Genomic DNA, 17,825 nt, shown 5'->3' with positions numbered 1-17,825 from the left:
GCATGTGGTATGTCCAAATTACTAAAACATACTGCAGAGATACGTATGATTTATCCATGTAATACTGGGGCACCATTTATAATATGTGACATGTAACAAAGATGGGACTTCATTTTTGTGTGGCAGACATCTACATTTAACCAATTAAACACCAGTGAAAGAGGTAGCTATGTTCTCATTTTAATCAATATGCTGAATGAAGCCTGAAGAGCTATTCAGCTTACTAAACATAGATGTCAATTTGGAGCTGAATTCCACCCCAAGAGGGTTTGCCAAGGCTCAGTTATTTTTACAGTTCCAGGTCAAATCAGCCCACTACTGATTTGCTCTAGCCTCACAGCTAGAGATGATGCGGATCCACAGAAATGGGCAGAAACACAGAGCAGTGGAACGCTCTGATTCCAGGCTCAAATCTAGTACAGAAGGGTTTCATTCATCCTTCCCGTCTGATCCCTCAAACATTTTGATTATTTCAATATCCTACTGTCAAAGAAGTTTGGATATTCAGCCTTATTTTATACCTGAAACTGATTGTTTTGGGCTCCACAACCAAACAGCCCTAGTCTGGATCCAAAGATTGTAAGTGTATGACTGTTTTCAGTCTTTAAAAAGTTGACCTTGCAAGTAGCAAGGGGAAAAAGTGCTTAGAATCTACCCGAATTCATCATGGTCATTCATGGAAATTACTGACTACGAAATGAATTGGTAAGATTTAACACTTTTGCATCTTCTCCAGCTGAGTGTTAGGGTTCCCTGGAAATTTTTACTTACTCGTTCTCACACTTGCAGACTGTGATTGACTGTATGTCTTCCAGCTGTCACCACTGACAGTTCTGACACTGAACTCGTAGAGTCTTCCTGGTCGGAGGCCATAAATGATGCGTACTTTAGATTTGCTGCTGCTGTAGGGATTGAATATGGTGAGGGGATCCTTTGGAAGCCACTGCAACTCAAAATCATCATAGTCTGTCCAGTCTGGAGGACCCAGCCAAGTGATTGATAAAGAAGTGTTTGCAACATCAGTAAACGATACGGTGTTAGGAGGGCTGGGTGCTACAAAGAAAAGGGGGAAAAAAGGGAAAAAAAAAAAAAAAAAAAGGTTCGTAAAGGTTCTTAAACTTTTACACGAGACAAATAACATGAAATATGCATTATTCTCCTCATGCATCACAAAGTGTTATATATTATTCTATGTACAGAGTCAGTTACTGCATCTGTGCTGATGGTGCCGAGTTCCACAGACATGTGATATTCCTGAACCTTTGAAAGAAAACCAGTGCTGAACAAGATCACATTCCATTGGTCTAATTCCCTTAAAGATATTCTTTATCTCTACATCTTCAGAAACTCTTCTAATAAATCCTCCCTCAGAATAAGTCTGATGTAGTTGTGAACTAATATGAATTCTGACAGGTGGGACTAAAGAAAAATCCCAAAGCTTTTGTGTCTTTTACCTGTTCTTCCTTCAGCGTTTGCTGTGTTGATCAGGTCACCACTGTGAGTCACCACAACCAGAGTGTACTTTCTGCCAGGAATGAGCCCCTGGAAATGCCACTCTTTCACATCCTTTCTCCGCCATGTTTCTTTCTGTGTCCCATTTGGGTTGTAAAGATTCAGCTCATAGAAGTCAACATCTCCTGCTGCTGGGCCCCAGGTGAACCACAGGCTGTCTGTCATGTTTCGGTTGGATGCCTCGAGACCAACAACTGGGGCTGGTACTGAAAAAAAGTGATGAATATTAATTTTTGTAGACCATCCTTAGGGTGAGAAGCAATAAGGTGACACAGACTTTACACTTAGCCTGTAATGATAGCCATGTAATAAACTAGGCAGTCACTACAGCTGGCCAAAGAGTCAGGAAGCATCAGGAAGTATACCTCAATAGCTTCCTTTCTTATTTTAAACTGCCACTGCCTGCAAAAGAGGCTGAAATGTTTATAATATAGTTTTGCAAATGTTAAGCAGCTTTTTTCCAGTCAGTGGCTGTAAACAACCAGTTCTGAGATAGCTGAAGAAAGTGCACCACTGTCCAGAGGCAGTCTCACAGAGAAGTTACTATATGGTGCCTCAGAGGATGAAGAAAAGCTTTCAGAGTGTCAGGAGTGCTAGGGCTGCTTAGGAAATTCTGCTTCCCAAGCGTGGCTGAACAAAGGCAGATCTGCAGCCAGAGCTCCCCATGGCAAATAAGTTTTACTTCACTGGTACACAGTCTACCCCATTAGCACAACTTGCTTTGCCTTTTTGTCTTTTCCACTCATAGACTAATACTGCTTTTAGGATGGGAGACAGCCATTTTCCTTTCAGGCTTAAGCAGCACATATTGGGATGTCCTTCTCCTGACCTGAGTACCTGGAAACTATTGTAAAGGTCTTTGCTTCATTTTCCTCTTGTGACCACATCATTCAGAATTTACCCTCTTATTTGTCTAATGCTTTTCATGTATAAGAGCCAATTTTGATATTTCTAATAGTTGTTTTAATCTGCCATGAGCATCAGACTCAGACCAGCCAACTGGTGCCTCACACGAGCACCACAATGGAGACAGATGGTTTCCTTAGATGTTCTTGCCTGTTCTTCCAAAGACAGAGGACTCGTTGGTGAGGTCTCCGCTGTGGGTAACGATCACCATTCGATACATCCTGCCTTGCCGCAGGTTCTGGAAGGAACACTGTTGGAGGTGCTGCTCTCCTGAAATCCTGTCATGAAGGGATTTGTCTGGGTTGTACAGGAAGATGTCATATGAATCAAGCTCCCCTTGCGAGGTGGTCCAGCTGAAGGACAGTCGGTCAGTGGTGTTCTCTGTGACCTTCAGATTCGTGACAGCTGCTGGAACTGAAAGGAGGATAAAGGCAAGAGTAAATACCAAAGTGTCTAGCCATTAGGCTGAATCTTTAATAAAGTAACAACTCAAGGCTGCAGTACATTTTAAGCCACAAGCAGCTAAGTAATGCCAACAGCAACTTTCAGAAGTAAGAGGAAAGCATTTATGGGGTGCTGCAGAGTCCTCCAATACAGTGTTTGCCTTTCCCAGCAGGCCTGGTTCTCCAGCCTGTGCTCACACAAAACTGTACATCAATTTCTACAAGAAGCTTTAATCAAGTAAAGACTTCATGACTTGGCTCTAAGTTAAGAGGCATGTATTCACATCAAATACTGCCATGAGAGCCTTGAGAATGTGAACTAAAAACTTGATACCAATAAAGCATTCAAGTAGTTCCATAACAGATAGACTGAGGGAAGCATTCAGCACTTTGGTTTAATATTCTTATTATGAACCATGGCCATATTATTATGCTAACAAATTTCAGATTCACGTACCAAGGACATATCAGGAAAAATGATGCATAAATATCTGGAGTCTACTACTAGCATCTTTCCAGAATCAAGATATACAGACGATTCACGTATTTAATACCGAGGGAACTATAAATAAACTGAGATGTTCTAATTACCTGTTCGGCCAACAGTTTCTGCTCGTTTGCTGAAGAGCCCTCCACTGACTGTCAAAACTTGTATTTTATACTTCTTTCCAGCTAATAAATCTTCAAATTTGTGCTGTTTGGCAGTAGCTGGCTCTGATTTGTTGCTCAGGAGGACTCCTTGCTCGCTCAAGAGGAGAATGTCATACCTTTCAGCTACACCAGGAGCTTTCTGCCAGGTTACTAACAAGGAATGGCTGCTGTAAGCATGATGGGCTAGTAATTCCTGGACAGAGGCTGGAACTGGAAGCAACAATCAAAGGCAGGACATTACCAGGTGAAATGCAGGCCATTCAATACACAAATGTGAATAGTTAATAGAGTTAATAAACAATTGTAATAGAGTAATTGATAGAGAATACCTTTAAATATTTGCATGTTCACTTGTGGGAAAAGGGATATCTGTGCATGTATTTAAACAATTCCTAGACATAAATATAGTCAGATGAAGTTCCAGAGCATCATGGATACCTGAACTAGGGATGCAGAAGCAAGAGATATTCATAAACTTCTGTGAAACAAGGGAGAAGAAGAATGAGATGAACTGACCAAAAAAAGTTAAGAAAGGCACGTGAAAAAGAACTGAAAAATAAGTAAGTGGTAAATGCGTGTAAAATAGTGGCACAGAATCAAAAGAGTTAGCCAGCAGCTGTTGCACAGGAGTCAAGGCCACAGCAAACACATGCAGGTGCTAAAGTGAGAGGATGGATTGAAAACAAGGTGTTCCTATGTTTGGTGTGTTCTGACACGCAGTATATTGGGACAATACACTGTCTAACAAAGTCTGGCCATGCCATGGGCTCTGCTGGAACACAGATTTAACTATGTGGAGCCCCGCAGGTGCTTGTGGTGGAAGGGTCCAGGCACAGGACTGGGGAGGGATGGAACTGCATTCATCCTATGAAGGCACACTTTGGGCTGGGGACTTGAATTCTGCACACATTCACTCAGGTGAAGCTACTCATGTGACAGATCTCACTGGGATCAACACACCCATGCCTAAGTGTTAGCAAGAGTGAGGACTTTTTATCTCTTTGAGATAAAAAATTCTCATGAGTCTGGATGTCCCCACACCCAACAGTATGTAACATTCATAAGTGTTATTAAATAAAGGTTGGCTTTTGGGAAGAAATGATGCAACTTGCTCCTTGGCTCAAAAGAAACGTACTTGTTCTCCCAAAAGCTGCTAAGCTGTTGTGCAAGGTGCCACTGTTAGATTGCACCACCACCCGGTACTGCTCCCCAGCCTCCAGCTTGTGAAACGTGTGCTCAGAGACGTGTTTGGAGACACTCTGGGAATCAAGCTGATGGTTTTGCTGAAATATAGTCACTGTGTAGGAATCAACATCTCCACCTCCAGGAGTCCAGCTCACTTTCAGGCTGTTTGTCATGCCGTTAGGCGACACATGAATGTTTCTGACAGCACTTGGAACTGGAAAAAAAAAGAAAACACAAAGGCACCTGCTCATAAATTTCCTGTTTGATTCACACTTTTAAATTCCCACCTTTTTGTGGCCACAGCAAATAATTCAAAAGACAAAGAACATTTACAGGTACAAGTAATTTCACTCATGGGTAAACACAAGTTAAGTACTTGTTAAAGTACTTGTTAAAGTAACTTATTAAGTTGTTCCATTTTAGAAAAGCAATTTTGTGTATTTACAGGAATAAAAGTAAAGAAAATATAAGTTAAACAGAAAAAAAGTTTCTGTGTTCTTTTATCTGGATAACCTCTCTCTTCTCCCAGTGATGCTTTAGAAACAGCTCAGAAAATCAAAACTCTTTATGTACCCTTAATTAGTTATCCACTTTGGAGTTATAGTAAGTGATTTAGCTAGAGATACTAAGCAAACAATTGGCATGCAAGGGATACAGAGGTATAACAGAAACCCAAACGCTGACATCTCAGTACCTTTCCACTATGTAACAAACCATGTTATCTGCCAGCAGGCAAATACTGGTAACTGTGACATTTGTTTATTAAGCACAGATCAAGTTGGCAGAAGTACTAGTGTGATTTTCAATGAGATCTGCTGCCTTTGAGCCAGTGTTCCAGGAGCTCAAATAAGACCATGGTTCACCTTGATATTTTGTGACTCATTCTTTCCTCTAGAGAAGCCTCAATACATTTTAAATACCACATTATTTCTTACTTGTCAGGCCTTCTATGAAAGTAGCACGTTGTGCATCTCCACTGATGGTCAAGACGAGAATTTTGTATAGACGTCCTGGAGTCAGAGCTGTGAACAAATATTCCTCAACGGTGTTCCCAAGGAAAATGGGTGGGAAGATCTTCATATCATTGAAGAGGAGCTGAATCTCATATTTATCAACATCCCCCTCGGCCTTTGACCAAGTCACCTGCAGATCTTCTGTGCTCCTGTTACTAAGAGTCAGTTCCTTCACTGACTCTGGCACTGAAGAGGTGAGAAGAAAGACAGGAAACTTCTCAGTACTTATTACCAGATCACAGCAAAAAGTTAAGGGCTCTGAAGCCATACTCCTGAGCTAAAACTCTTTATTCAGTTCCCTAGGAAAAGCATTAGATTGCACTTATTTCATACAAGGGTTCCTGCCTGTGGTTTGCACCATATCTAACACTGGAAGATCCTACTTCAGAACAGTGAGTCCATAATCAATCAGGAAAAAAAAAAAAAAAAAAAAAAAAAAGAATAGTACCAGAGGCTGCAGGGTGTTTGCATAGCCAGCAATGGATGAGTAGGATCTGCGTGCACAACAAATGTGGTGCAAAGAGGCCTGAGCTAGTGGAGACCTGAGGCAATCCATCTCTGTGATGCAGCACCACACTGCGCAGTTCCCAGCTCCTGCCAGACACAGGTCAGCTGGTTTTGCCAAGTGCTGCTACATCTGTGTTAATGAACTTGGGTTTCTCAGCATGGCTCATTAGCTTACACGTAGCTCTAGGTGAATATGGGCAGATTGCATCCAGATCCCTGCTAGCTCACAACCTTACCTCACTGGCTACATGCTCGCCAACTCCAGCTCTTGGAGTAATTTGAGTGGAGTGAGGTCTAGCCTATTTTCTTCCTTACATATTCCCAGGACCAGAAAAAAAAACAACCATCTTGTACATTCTGATGTAGTTTAAGCATAAATACTAAGCTTATGTAGAAATCTGTACAACTGTTTTTTAGTTTTCCAGATTTCTAAAGTTTGCTTTCCAAGTTCACAGCACAGGTCTCTTCTTTGACTTTCTATAACTTAAAACATTGGTCACAAACTAAATACTGCTTTCCATATTTGGAACAACACACATTAAAAGAGTCACACAACATTATATGTAAAAATTGTATAAGACTTTTGAGCCCAGCTATGGTAAATAGAAAAAATACTGGAGTGTCTCAGGATGTGTTCAGGGTGTTTACTTACTTGTTCTGCCATAGACCCTTTCACTAGTTTCGTACTTCCCACTCCTTGTGCTGACTGTGACACTGTACTGCCTCCCTGGGACCAGATTAGTGAACACACATTCATTTTCATCCTTCTGGACACTTTTTGTTTGGATGAAATCATTGTTGTTCTTGATGATCACTTCATAATTATCAAAATATCCAGAGGGATGTAACCAGGACACCTTCAAGTAGTCACTTCTGGCTGAATTGCTGACAGTAAGACCCTGAACACTTGAAGGGACTGAAAGAAAAAAAACCACGAAGATTCAGAAAGCAATAATTTCCTGAAGTAACAGGAGCTGCTGCAGTGAACTGTATTTGTGGTAATTACCAGTCTTTTCTGAGGAAGCTGCAAAAAGACCACAATGCGGATTTAAGCAATACGCTTCCCTCTAAAATAGTAACTGCAGTTTCCAGGCTGTTTTATGTCATATGACAATGGTTTACCTTTCTGGTTTTTGGTCTTTTGGAAATCCGTCAGTTTTGCTTATAGCAGTGAGTTCCACAGGTTCACACTAACCCTGAATTTGCTTCTCCTCATTTAAATGGCTGTCCCTTGGATTTTCACTCACATCATGAGAAGCCTGAAGTTGCACTAAATTGATATTCTTTTTTCTCTTAACATCCCTTGCCATCTTTCTTCTATTCTACTGGTTTACCAAGTTTCTGTCTTTTCAATCTTTGAGGAAGTTTTAAAAAGTTTTTCATCATTTTTGCCACCTTTCTCTGAAATTTGTCTGTTCCTGTTACAATCTCCTTAAACGCTGCATGTCCAAAACCATAGACATAGGTGTTGCATAGCCAACACCAAGAGACAGGGGTGTTACTCATTATGTGACACCTCACTAACAGTTTAGTATTCAGTCTATCCTATGCCATCCTTTCAGTGACTGAGCAACTTTTTTGGGGTATGCTCTGCAGGATATACTTGAAAAGCCAAGTAGAGGGGTTAAAGGCAGGAAAATGCATGGGCAAAAACTGATACATGATTTCTGCTCACTTCCAAGGACTTGCACATGACTTTTACTCATGCTAAAGTAATTTTGTAAGCAGCACTGGGGGCACAACAATAAAACTAAGTCTGTAAAGCTGTAACTTCATGGTTTGATGCTCCATCCCCTACCCACCCATCCCAGTTTGGTCACATATTGATAGATCCAGCATTGATAATGACTATACAAAGTGGCTACAGTGACTGGATTTGCTCAGAGGCTCTCTTTACCTGTTCGTTCTTGGCTGAAGGAGTAATTTTCATACTTCCCACTCTTTGTGGTTATCGTCACATTGTAAAGTGTCCCAGGAGTAAGGCTGCTGAAGGAGCATTCACTGAAGGATTTGGAAACGGTGAGAGTCTGAACAATCTGGTCATCGTGAGAGAGTGTTACCAAATAACTGTCTACATCTCCAGAAGCTGGCAGCCAGGAAACACTGAGGTAGTCACTGCGACCTGAGTTATTTACTGTTACTCCAGTCACGCTGGAAGGAACTGTGCAACAAAGAGGAAAAGACAAGAGTTTTAACCAGCCAATTCCTATTGCTGTGAGAATGGAATGTCACCCTGTAAAACGAGCAGTCTGCAACTCTTACCGCAGAGAGGCTCTGCACTGACTCAAAAACTGCTTTTTTGAATATAGTGAAGGAAATTGTCTTTGGTGGCACAATCCCAGCCCTTCTAAATTCCCAGAAGATGAGTTATCCTCTCAAACCGCCATTCATCTGTAATAGCAATAATTACTGAGGCTTGTATGAGGTTGAGGCCCGTAGCAGAATGTGTTTCATTTGCAATGAGTTCTCTGACGCCTAGTGGCCAAAACATGAATGCAATTCGCTTTTCAAGCCAGCAAGGTGGGCTCAAAGGCTCCACGTGGCCAGAACTACCATCACTCAGGTCCAAAAATATCAGACTTATTACAGGGGCAGACCTCAACCACAATGATCTGCCACATTTTCACTGACTCCAATGCCCTGAACTGACTTACCTCAGCAGAGGGGCTGGACATCAGCTGTCAGAGTAAAAAAAAAAATTAGAAGATTTTACAAAATATGTTTATGTCCTTTAAGCCTTTTAGTGTTATTCTCCAATTGGTTTGGGAGTTTGTTTGTTTTTCCACCTGAAAATAGTTGTTTACAAGAACACTGGAACAAACTGCCTGGCCTTTGCCAAATTCACACAAAGGGTGAAATTGCACCGTGTTGTCACTGTTTCCCTCTATCTAAGGACTGGTATTACATTTTGTGAGTCATTTCATTTACAGAATTTGATGCAATAGTAAATACTGTCCTATGCAGTATAGAAGGGCCTCATAATGAGTAATTAACCCTGGTGGACTTTCTTTAATGTTGAATTGGAGAAAAAAAAATGGGTCATGAGCATCTGAGACATAAATGGATCCCACCACCTTTAGGCACATCTAGGTAAGGGGCAATCACCCTATGGTACCATCTAGTCAAAAGAACAAGAAAGTCCCTTCCAAGGAGTGATTCACCCACCACAGCTCTACATCACTCTCAGGGCATATTTTTGCCTTCACTACAGAGTGATCTAGCTGTAGAGTTCTTGCTGTAGGCAGAGTAGTTAGCTTCCTAACGTTACATTAACATGAGCCTAGACCCACAGTATGCCTGAGGTCATACACAGGAATTACATGGCTGAAACTCCTCTTATTTCTGAATTCTCAGTGTTGTGCTTTCATCATAAGACCATTTTCTTTAACAAATCTAGCTTTTAGGAACTAACAAAAGACATGCTGGAATATTTTTTTTTTTTACCTGTCCTCCCCTCTGCGATTGTTTGCCTTGAAGATACCCCCCCGCTGACAGTGGTAACAACAACTGAATAGAGTCCTCCAGGTTTCAGGGGATAGAAGTGGTATCTGTTGGTTTCACTGGGAACAGTCTCATTTTTAATGACAACATTTTCATGAATCAGTAGCACTTGGTATGAGTCTACATCTCCCAGAGCTCTTGTCCAGTTGGTGAACAAGCTGTTGGTTGATCCCTGACTTGCCACAGTCAGACCAGTCACTTGGGCTGGCACTGCAAAGAAAATTGTCATAATGTTACTGAGGAAAAACAAAATAAACAAAACAAAATCCCCCAAATAACTTAAGTTTAGTCACACTGAGGAAGTGCATCAAAAGAACATTCCACTTTGCAGCCAGACTCAACAGGACTAAAAATAATCTAACTGTGGACTGCTTCCTGTCTGATGGGATGTGGTCTATGGGAAACTGTCTAAGGCACAGAAAGGTCTTTCAGGCTTTAGTGCAGCTTTTCTCAGTCAGACTAAAATGATGCAAGATCAGGCAGGGAACTGGAAGAGATGGCATTTTATAAATAACATTAAACAAAAGCTATAAATTTAGGAAATCTCTTGGGGTTTTGATGACTATTCTTAATGAATATCTCAGCCACAGCCATCTGTACCTCAGAGAAGTATCAGACCCTTTAATTTGGGGGGTAATTGGCATGGATAGTTTTGGGTGTATTTTTTACATCAGAAGAACTGCCAGATACTAACTTTCCTAGCATCAGAAGATTAATTAATTGTTAAAGAAACACAACATTTATCTAAGTATAAGCTAGTGAACTTAGCCAGACCAAAAAGGAAAAAGAAATAACACAAGGAATGTAATACCTAGCACAAAATTTACCCAATTCTTTTTTTCTTTTATTTTGACAATAATTGGTCAAATCAAGGAAATACAGTTACTTCCTTCTAAACATTTTTGCTTACATGACCAAGCACAACTGAAATAAAAAACAAACAAACAAAAAAAAAACAAACAAAAAAACATTCTAACTTTAAAAAATGTGATTGAAAACTTCATCTCTTGTTTTGTATCAGACTTTTTGCACACACAGTACTGGATTAGCAATCATTAACAAAAGCTAGAAAAATAGGCACATAGTTGAAAAACAAGCAATATTGATTAAAAAAATGAAACAAAAAGCTCACCTGTTCTATAATGCTGTCATGACATAGCAAGCTCCAACAAGACACTGGAGTGCCACATTTCTGTCTGAAGGCACTTTTAGTGATACCTCAGGCTTCAGTAGAAGCTGACCAGTCTGGGATGCATGCAAGACCTATTTCTGCCATATTTACAGCAACATTTTGCAAACCTAGCAAGCTGTCCTACTGCAAAGAAGCTTCAGAGGTTTAGAATGCTTATTAAGACCTGTGTCCAAATTCACTGATCTTTGTTATCACTTTGAATGTAATGCTGACACACTATCCCTGCCTGACATGTTTTCCCGTACTGATTGATACTCGGGAAGTGGGGCACTGTAGCCTTTGTGCCTGAACAGGCCGCCTAAAGGGGCATACAGCAGAAGGAAGTGAAACCCCAGCTATCTAATCACATAGCAGAGAAATGAAAGTCAAACTTCTCAGGCCTTGGAAGGAGTTAGAACACTTAAGTAAGGTCCATTATCGAGCCACAGGCATGATAAGATTCATACACTAGCAGCTTGTTTTTCCCTGTGCTGTGCCAGACCAGAGCTACATTTTAAGACTCTGCTTGCACTGGAGGCCACATAAGTCAGGCAGGGTAAAGCAACACATATGGTTTAAAACTTGCACATGGGCACAAAATCAGCACCCTGCAGAGGGTGGGAATGGACCTTACTTGTGTGACAGTCATCATCCTAAGGAACAGATACAGATTCTGGAGTCCCAAGAGCAGAGACATTCAAAATACGTTTTCAAGGTCACGTATGTTTTGTGTCTGTCAGGCTCTGCACATTCCCACTAAAGCAACATTTTCCCGTGTGGTGGTGGTTTGTTCTTTTTTCCAGATGATGAATGCTTTGTATCAAGGAACTGACCTTCCTGAAGATACCCAGTGAAAATTATTCTTCTTATATGGAATCTTGTGCTAACGTAGATTTATCAGATGTGACATAATATTTTAGAAAACTGTTTTGCCAGGAATTATATATCCATTTCCCCAACACCTTAAATAAATACTGCAAGGTAACTGACAGAAATGAGAGACTCAGAAACACAACTTTTGTATTGAAGAAACAAACAAATTCAAGACTTTTGGGATTTAGACACTGAGTTCATTCACTACAAAGCAAAGAAAGTTGTTAATGGTTAACAGAAGATGGAAATAGTTTGACAGGATGATACCTGTTCTTCCTTCCACTGAAGTCCAGTTGCTTAAGATCCCGCTAATGGTAGTGACAGTAGCTGTGTATTTTCTTCCAGGTACCAAGTCGGTGAAAGTGAATTCCTTAGCATCTTTTGCAAGCCCTTTTTTTATGACAGTAAGATCCCTGTCTCCCAGTGAAACCACATAGCTGTCCCATTCTGCAGCAGGGGTCATCCACATGATACTAAGTGAAGATTTATTAGCGTGCTTCACACGGAGCTGGAGAACAGGCTCTGGAGCTGTAAAAGTATACAAAGACCACAATGAGAACAGGACCTTGTAGTGAACACACAAGCTGTATCTCAAGCTGCTGTAAGGAATTTGTTCTTTAAGACAGAAATGTGATAGCCACAGAGTATTTGGAATCAAGAGAAGATTCTTTACCTTTCTCTAGGAAGCCAATCTTAAAAATCTAGTATTTGTGTTACGCTTGCAGTAAAGGGCTGTAGCAGCAGACTTCAGCAATACATTATGGCTGTAATGCCTAGGTTTAAATTCATGTCAGGATATATATTTTAGTACGAATGGAAATGCAGCAAAGCCAGTTCCTCTTGGAACTGTCAGTGCTGGACAGGGATAGAAAACATTCATACCATAAAACAGATCTACACCAACTTAGCTGTAACAAACAAGGATGCAAATTATAGGGTCAGGGTGACGTTGATTTTGCTCTAGTTCATATCTCAGTCAAACTGGGAGGCCCTCCAAACCCACTATGACATATAAGGAAGAATTTGATCAGTGAATTTCTGTGTGGGTGGATGTGTGTCTGTGCATGCATGTAGACAGGTGGCATCTGTTAACTAATGTAGTCCTGTGTTACGCTGAAATACAACTGACTTATCAGGACCACGGGTTTATGAGACAACTAAATCAGAATAGAGCCTAACACCAGACCTATACAACAGGTACACTATGTACCTGTCAAACACCGTAGCGATATACGCTGAGCACTATTCATTGAACCACGTTCTAACTGCTTAGATGCTACAATTAAAAGTAACAACACAAACTTAAGTTACTTGTAAAGTATATCAAAGTATGCAAGATGAGAATGTGCCTTGCTCTGATCAAGTTGGCCAGAAGTCAGAGAAAGCTCCAGCTCTGCTGGTCTCGCCATTGTGCAAAATTACAAAAAAAAAGTCCTCAGGCAATGACAGGTAAGGGTGTAACAGAAAAGGTGGGCACAGGGGAGGGGAATATAGGGTGGCCCTATCTTATCTTACATTCTCCAGTAAGGTAACGATCAAGCTTGAGCCTTGCCTGATATACCTCCTCCAAGTCTTATTTTCCCCTGAATTGCACTTATTTTGCATTTGTAGAGCAGAAACATTAACAATTACATTGAAGTTACTTGTGAAGCTTGAAACAATCAGATGTGCCTTTGACTAACATGCTGCAGAAGAATTCCACTCATGTCCCTGCAATGTCTATTGATTTCCATTAGAAAAGCTGACTTGGAACAGACTAACCCCATTTTCTTTCTGAAGCACAGGAACAAGAACTGGGATGTTCTGGAACAGCCACAGTAACATACACCTCAGCCAGCTTTGGTTAACAACATTTTGATATTCTTTATTACAGGCTGGCAAGGAAACCAGTTTGTTACTGAAAACACTGATGAACAATAAAGGAGGTTGCCCTCTTTAAGAACTATAGAAAGTGCCTACAACCAGCTACAAAACAGAACAGTGAAATGTACGTGCAGTGTGATGCCTCAGTCATGACAGAATGGTGATGTAATTCCCAAAACTTTCACTAACAAAAGATTTACCATAAAAACAACCCTGAAAATTTTCAGAGAACTGCTAAAACTAATTATTTCTGTTGTTTACAGGGGAGCTCCTTTTTACTGTACTCATAGTGAAATTCATCTGTGGATTCCCAAGTAGTGTTTTCTTTCTTTCCCCTTGTCCACAGAGCCCAGCTGAACATTTTGCCCCTTCCTGCTTCCCACACGAGCATGCTGACCTGTTCTCCCCACACAGCTACTCTTGCTCTGCAGACCACCACTCTCCACAATGAGGTCCACGCCATACTGCCTTCCCGGGATGAGGCCCACGCCATGGACGAGGTACTCCGTGGTGTCCTTCCCGAGGGTGGTGTTGAGCAGCAGGGCCGAGCGGTTCCACAGGAGCAGGCGGTACCTCTCCCAGTCTCCCGCAGGGGGCAGCCAGTGCACTCGCAGAGACCTCAGCCACCCACCGCCTCCGGCTTCCAGCTCAGAAACCTTCTGGGGAACTGAAAGAGAGAGAGTGAGAGAGCGATCCTGAAGTTGGGTATTACTGGTAAGACGTAAGCGCACACTGGCAAGACCTGTCTCGCAGCATGGCTATTGCAGAGGTGCTTGATCAGTTAGAGCAATGCGAGAGATCTTGTTAGAAAGGCGGTCAGTCATTCTGAAGGTAATTTTTACTCTTCCCCACAAAAACTGCTCACTTCTTCACTGCTGCCTTCTGACATCAGAAATGGAGAACCCTCCCTAGAGCAGACAAAATCTCCCTCATGCACTTCCCAGATGCATCTTGCAGTTTTCAAGCTTCACAGCTTTTCCCTGGACTTCGGTTCGCTTAGAAACTGTCAACCAGTTTTTCAAAGCTAAGGCCAAAACTTCTTCTGCTATAGGCTTAATTCTGTTCTCAGCAGCAGAAATGCCAAGTCTGATGGCTTCTTCCACAAAGGCCTTGAATGTGCTAGGTCCTCCCAGCCGTCAGGCACTGAGGTCCGTTAAAGCATCCACTCCATCCTGTCCTCCACATTTACATGCTCAGCCTTCCTGCTCTATTGCAGCAGGTCACACTGGACCACTGAATCTTCTCTGATATTCATGGAATAGTTCATTATTAACCACATCAAGCAGAGACTGGAAGACAGATGCAGACCCTTAGGTCAGGATACTTATAGTGTAGTGTTAAGATACTCAGAGAGCAGCACTGGAACCCTAAGACCATCAGCAAGTATTAACTGTAAACTACAAGGCTAGAATCATGCTCTGATGTTTTTTTCTGGCTTAGTTAATATTTAATTGCTTAGTACATAGAAAAGGATTGAGATATTTCTACCAGCACCAAAAAATACTTACTAGTTTCACTTCCCACAGGCATAGCTGGGTGTCAAACCTAGATCTCCCACATGCCAGTGAATATAGGAGATGTGTCTCAATTGCTGAGTGAGTGGATAAAAGCACACAGTATTTTGTCAGGAAGCATGGATGTGCTTACATCATAACAGCTAAAGTTCAGCCTTGTCAGAATAGCTGGACATCACGACAGCTTTATGGTACAAAGTTCCAGTTCCTGGGATGTCTATGTTCCTTGCTATATTCCTCAGCAGGTTCTACAGCTGGAGGCACTCAATACACAGCACTGTGGATTATATTCCTGGGCACCCAGTTCTCTCTGTGACTTGCAGAGGGACACTTAGGACCCTGACCCCTTCAGTTTCTCTAGACCTGACAGCCCGGATTTACAAATTTATCTTTAGACCACAAAGCTTCTGCAGAAGTGATTCTGTTTTCAAAGCTCTTGGTATCTATGGAAAAGTCTAGGAAAGGAACTGCACATGATCAGCATCCTTGGAAATGGGGGCTTCTAGATCTTCAGCTTTTAAAGTACAGGGTCTAGGTCACAACTTAGGGGATCAGTGGTTTGAATAAGGGCCTGAAGCTCTCCCTGCAGATGTGAATGGTAATCTTAAAGGTCTTAAATGGTAGGTTAGACAAATAAAAAATACATGCACGTAACCAGTCCAGCTTCGTACTTACTGGATGTTAAAGCTTTTCAGGTCTCTTCCAGCCTATACTCACAAAGAGGCATCAGCTAGATATGTCGAGGATGTGCGTTTCACATGGGATGTTTAGTTGCAGATGATAAATATTATCTAAAATAAATACTCTGCTCTCTCTTTCTCACACATGCACGTTTTATATTTTTGTCTCTGAGTCTACTAACAATTTCTGTATGTATTCCTCACTCACTTATATATTTTTTCCCATCTACATTTTGTCTGGGATAGGCTGCTGTGGAGAAGACAACATGCCGTTGCAAACAGTAACGCTGTGGGAGAATTATGCCAGGGCTTTTCAGGTTCAGACCTCATACAAGAGATACCTGAAAGAAAATTATACTTCTGAAAAAAGAGTGCACTCACACTAGTCATTTGTACCATAAAACAGACCAGACACATGCTCCTAAGGACAGAGATGCCCGTGTACATTTTGGCCAGAGTAAACACCACAGCATGATTTGAGCTATGCCTGATTTACACCAGTGTAGAAGGGACTGGAATCAAACTCCTTTATTCACATGCTTCACTAAAAGAAAAGCCTTGCCACTTCCATTATCTTCATTTTTCAGGCTTGGGGCACTCTGCATACTGAAACAGAGGACCATGCTGCAAGCTAGACGGAGTGTTTTCATGTTATGAGTAAACCTGTGAGATTTAAAAGTTTTGCACCCCACAACAGGAATACATAAAAAATTCTAAGAAATAAAATTAAACAAAAGCATAATTCCCAGAAGAGCCATGGCTAGGTGACAACAGCTCTCATCTGTGTGCCCTAGATGTTATGATATTGTTCACTTAATATTAAATAATGTTTATGCGGTGGGATTTCTGTAACAGAAAACACACCTTACGTTTCCCAGAAATTAAGGAAAGCAAAGGCATGACTCTGGTTTTGCTTACATGAGTGTTTTACACTTACATCCTTACTTAGGTCCAGTCCTTACATTGGACTCCAGTAGCATGTCACTTTATCTTTATGACCACAGAAATCTATCCTGAAAAATCTTCCTGAAAAATACATTAATTTCTAAAAATCTGGTTCTGTGAATCAATACTTCCCCATGAACAAAATCCAACATTCAGTTTTAAAGTTCTTAACCTGCTCTGTATTGGTTTTTTTACTTCCTTTTCAGAAGTGCAGTTATTTTACAATCCAGAGAAAAAAAGTTGGAGAAAATATTTTTTTTCAGAACTCACAAGCTCTTTATCTCCCATTCAGCTAAGTAAGAATCATGGAGTTAATCTGTCCTCAGTACTGTGAAATAACCACACTACACACTGCCTCCATTCTCTGGAGTTCATAGAAGAGTCAGATGAATGCCTTTCACAGATACGAGGTTACACTAGTATACTAGGGCTCAGATTGTAACTCTTAACTTTACACTTTGGAACATGAATAATTTATTATTCTGAAATATGTCCTGTAATATTATTAGATTATGGCCTTAGCTTTTTGTTCTGTGGTGACAAATCATGAAATCATACCTGTCCTGACTGTTTGAAAACTGTTGCTCTCCAGTCCTGCAGCCTGGCTTATGATAGAAAGGTTATACAGGTGGCCCGCTGTAAGGCCTGAAAAAGTGCAGTAGGTCTGAGAAGCTTCTTGGTGAACCTCACGAACGGGGTCATGATTATCCAGTAACACCAGCCTGTAACGATCCACGTGCCCAGAGCCAGGAGACCATGAAGCATGGATACTGTCTGTCTTGACAGTGACCTGAACATTTTTCACAGGGGATGGCACTGTTGGAATAAAACCCACATGCTTAAGCCCCAGTGGTTATCTCCCCAATTTCAGCAATTTTGAACAGCTTTACTTTTGAAATATGTTAAGTTTCTTTAGGGCTAGTGAAAACCCAACCCCAAATTTATGTCAAAATACACCATAACAATATCCCTCCATTCTCAACAAACAACTATTTATGATAGTCAGAAATTAATGTTTTGTTTACTTCTAATTACAATAAATAGATAGTTACATATATATA

General features: G+C 41.1%; 1 protein-coding gene across 1 annotated transcript in view; it reads right to left on the bottom strand.

Annotated features, from left to right (window-relative positions):
• Nucleotides 1-17,580, bottom strand: part of PTPRB (protein tyrosine phosphatase, receptor type, B) — a gene marked incomplete at its 5' end in the record, with an annotated part of 39,784 nt that extends 22,204 nt beyond the window's left edge. The window contains 12 exons of the mRNA XM_008938625.1: nt 772-1,053; nt 1,455-1,718; nt 2,569-2,832; nt 3,453-3,722; nt 4,648-4,911; nt 5,633-5,896; nt 6,870-7,133; nt 8,115-8,378; nt 9,662-9,928; nt 12,030-12,290; nt 14,023-14,292; nt 17,323-17,580. Of these exons, the coding sequence (XP_008936873.1) occupies nt 772-1,053; nt 1,455-1,718; nt 2,569-2,832; nt 3,453-3,722; nt 4,648-4,911; nt 5,633-5,896; nt 6,870-7,133; nt 8,115-8,378; nt 9,662-9,928; nt 12,030-12,290; nt 14,023-14,292; nt 17,323-17,580 (3,192 nt within the window). The remainder of the gene's footprint in view (nt 1-771; nt 1,054-1,454; nt 1,719-2,568; nt 2,833-3,452; nt 3,723-4,647; nt 4,912-5,632; nt 5,897-6,869; nt 7,134-8,114; nt 8,379-9,661; nt 9,929-12,029; nt 12,291-14,022; nt 14,293-17,322) is intronic.
• Between the last annotated feature and the right edge of the window lie 245 nt (nt 17,581-17,825).

This window comes from Merops nubicus, unplaced genomic scaffold, assembly GCF_000691845.1.
Source record: "Merops nubicus isolate BGI_N331 unplaced genomic scaffold, ASM69184v1 scaffold3154, whole genome shotgun sequence".
NCBI classification, from domain to species: Eukaryota; Metazoa; Chordata; class Aves; order Coraciiformes; family Meropidae; genus Merops; species Merops nubicus.
This window is presented reverse-complemented; position numbering and strand designations above follow the sequence as displayed.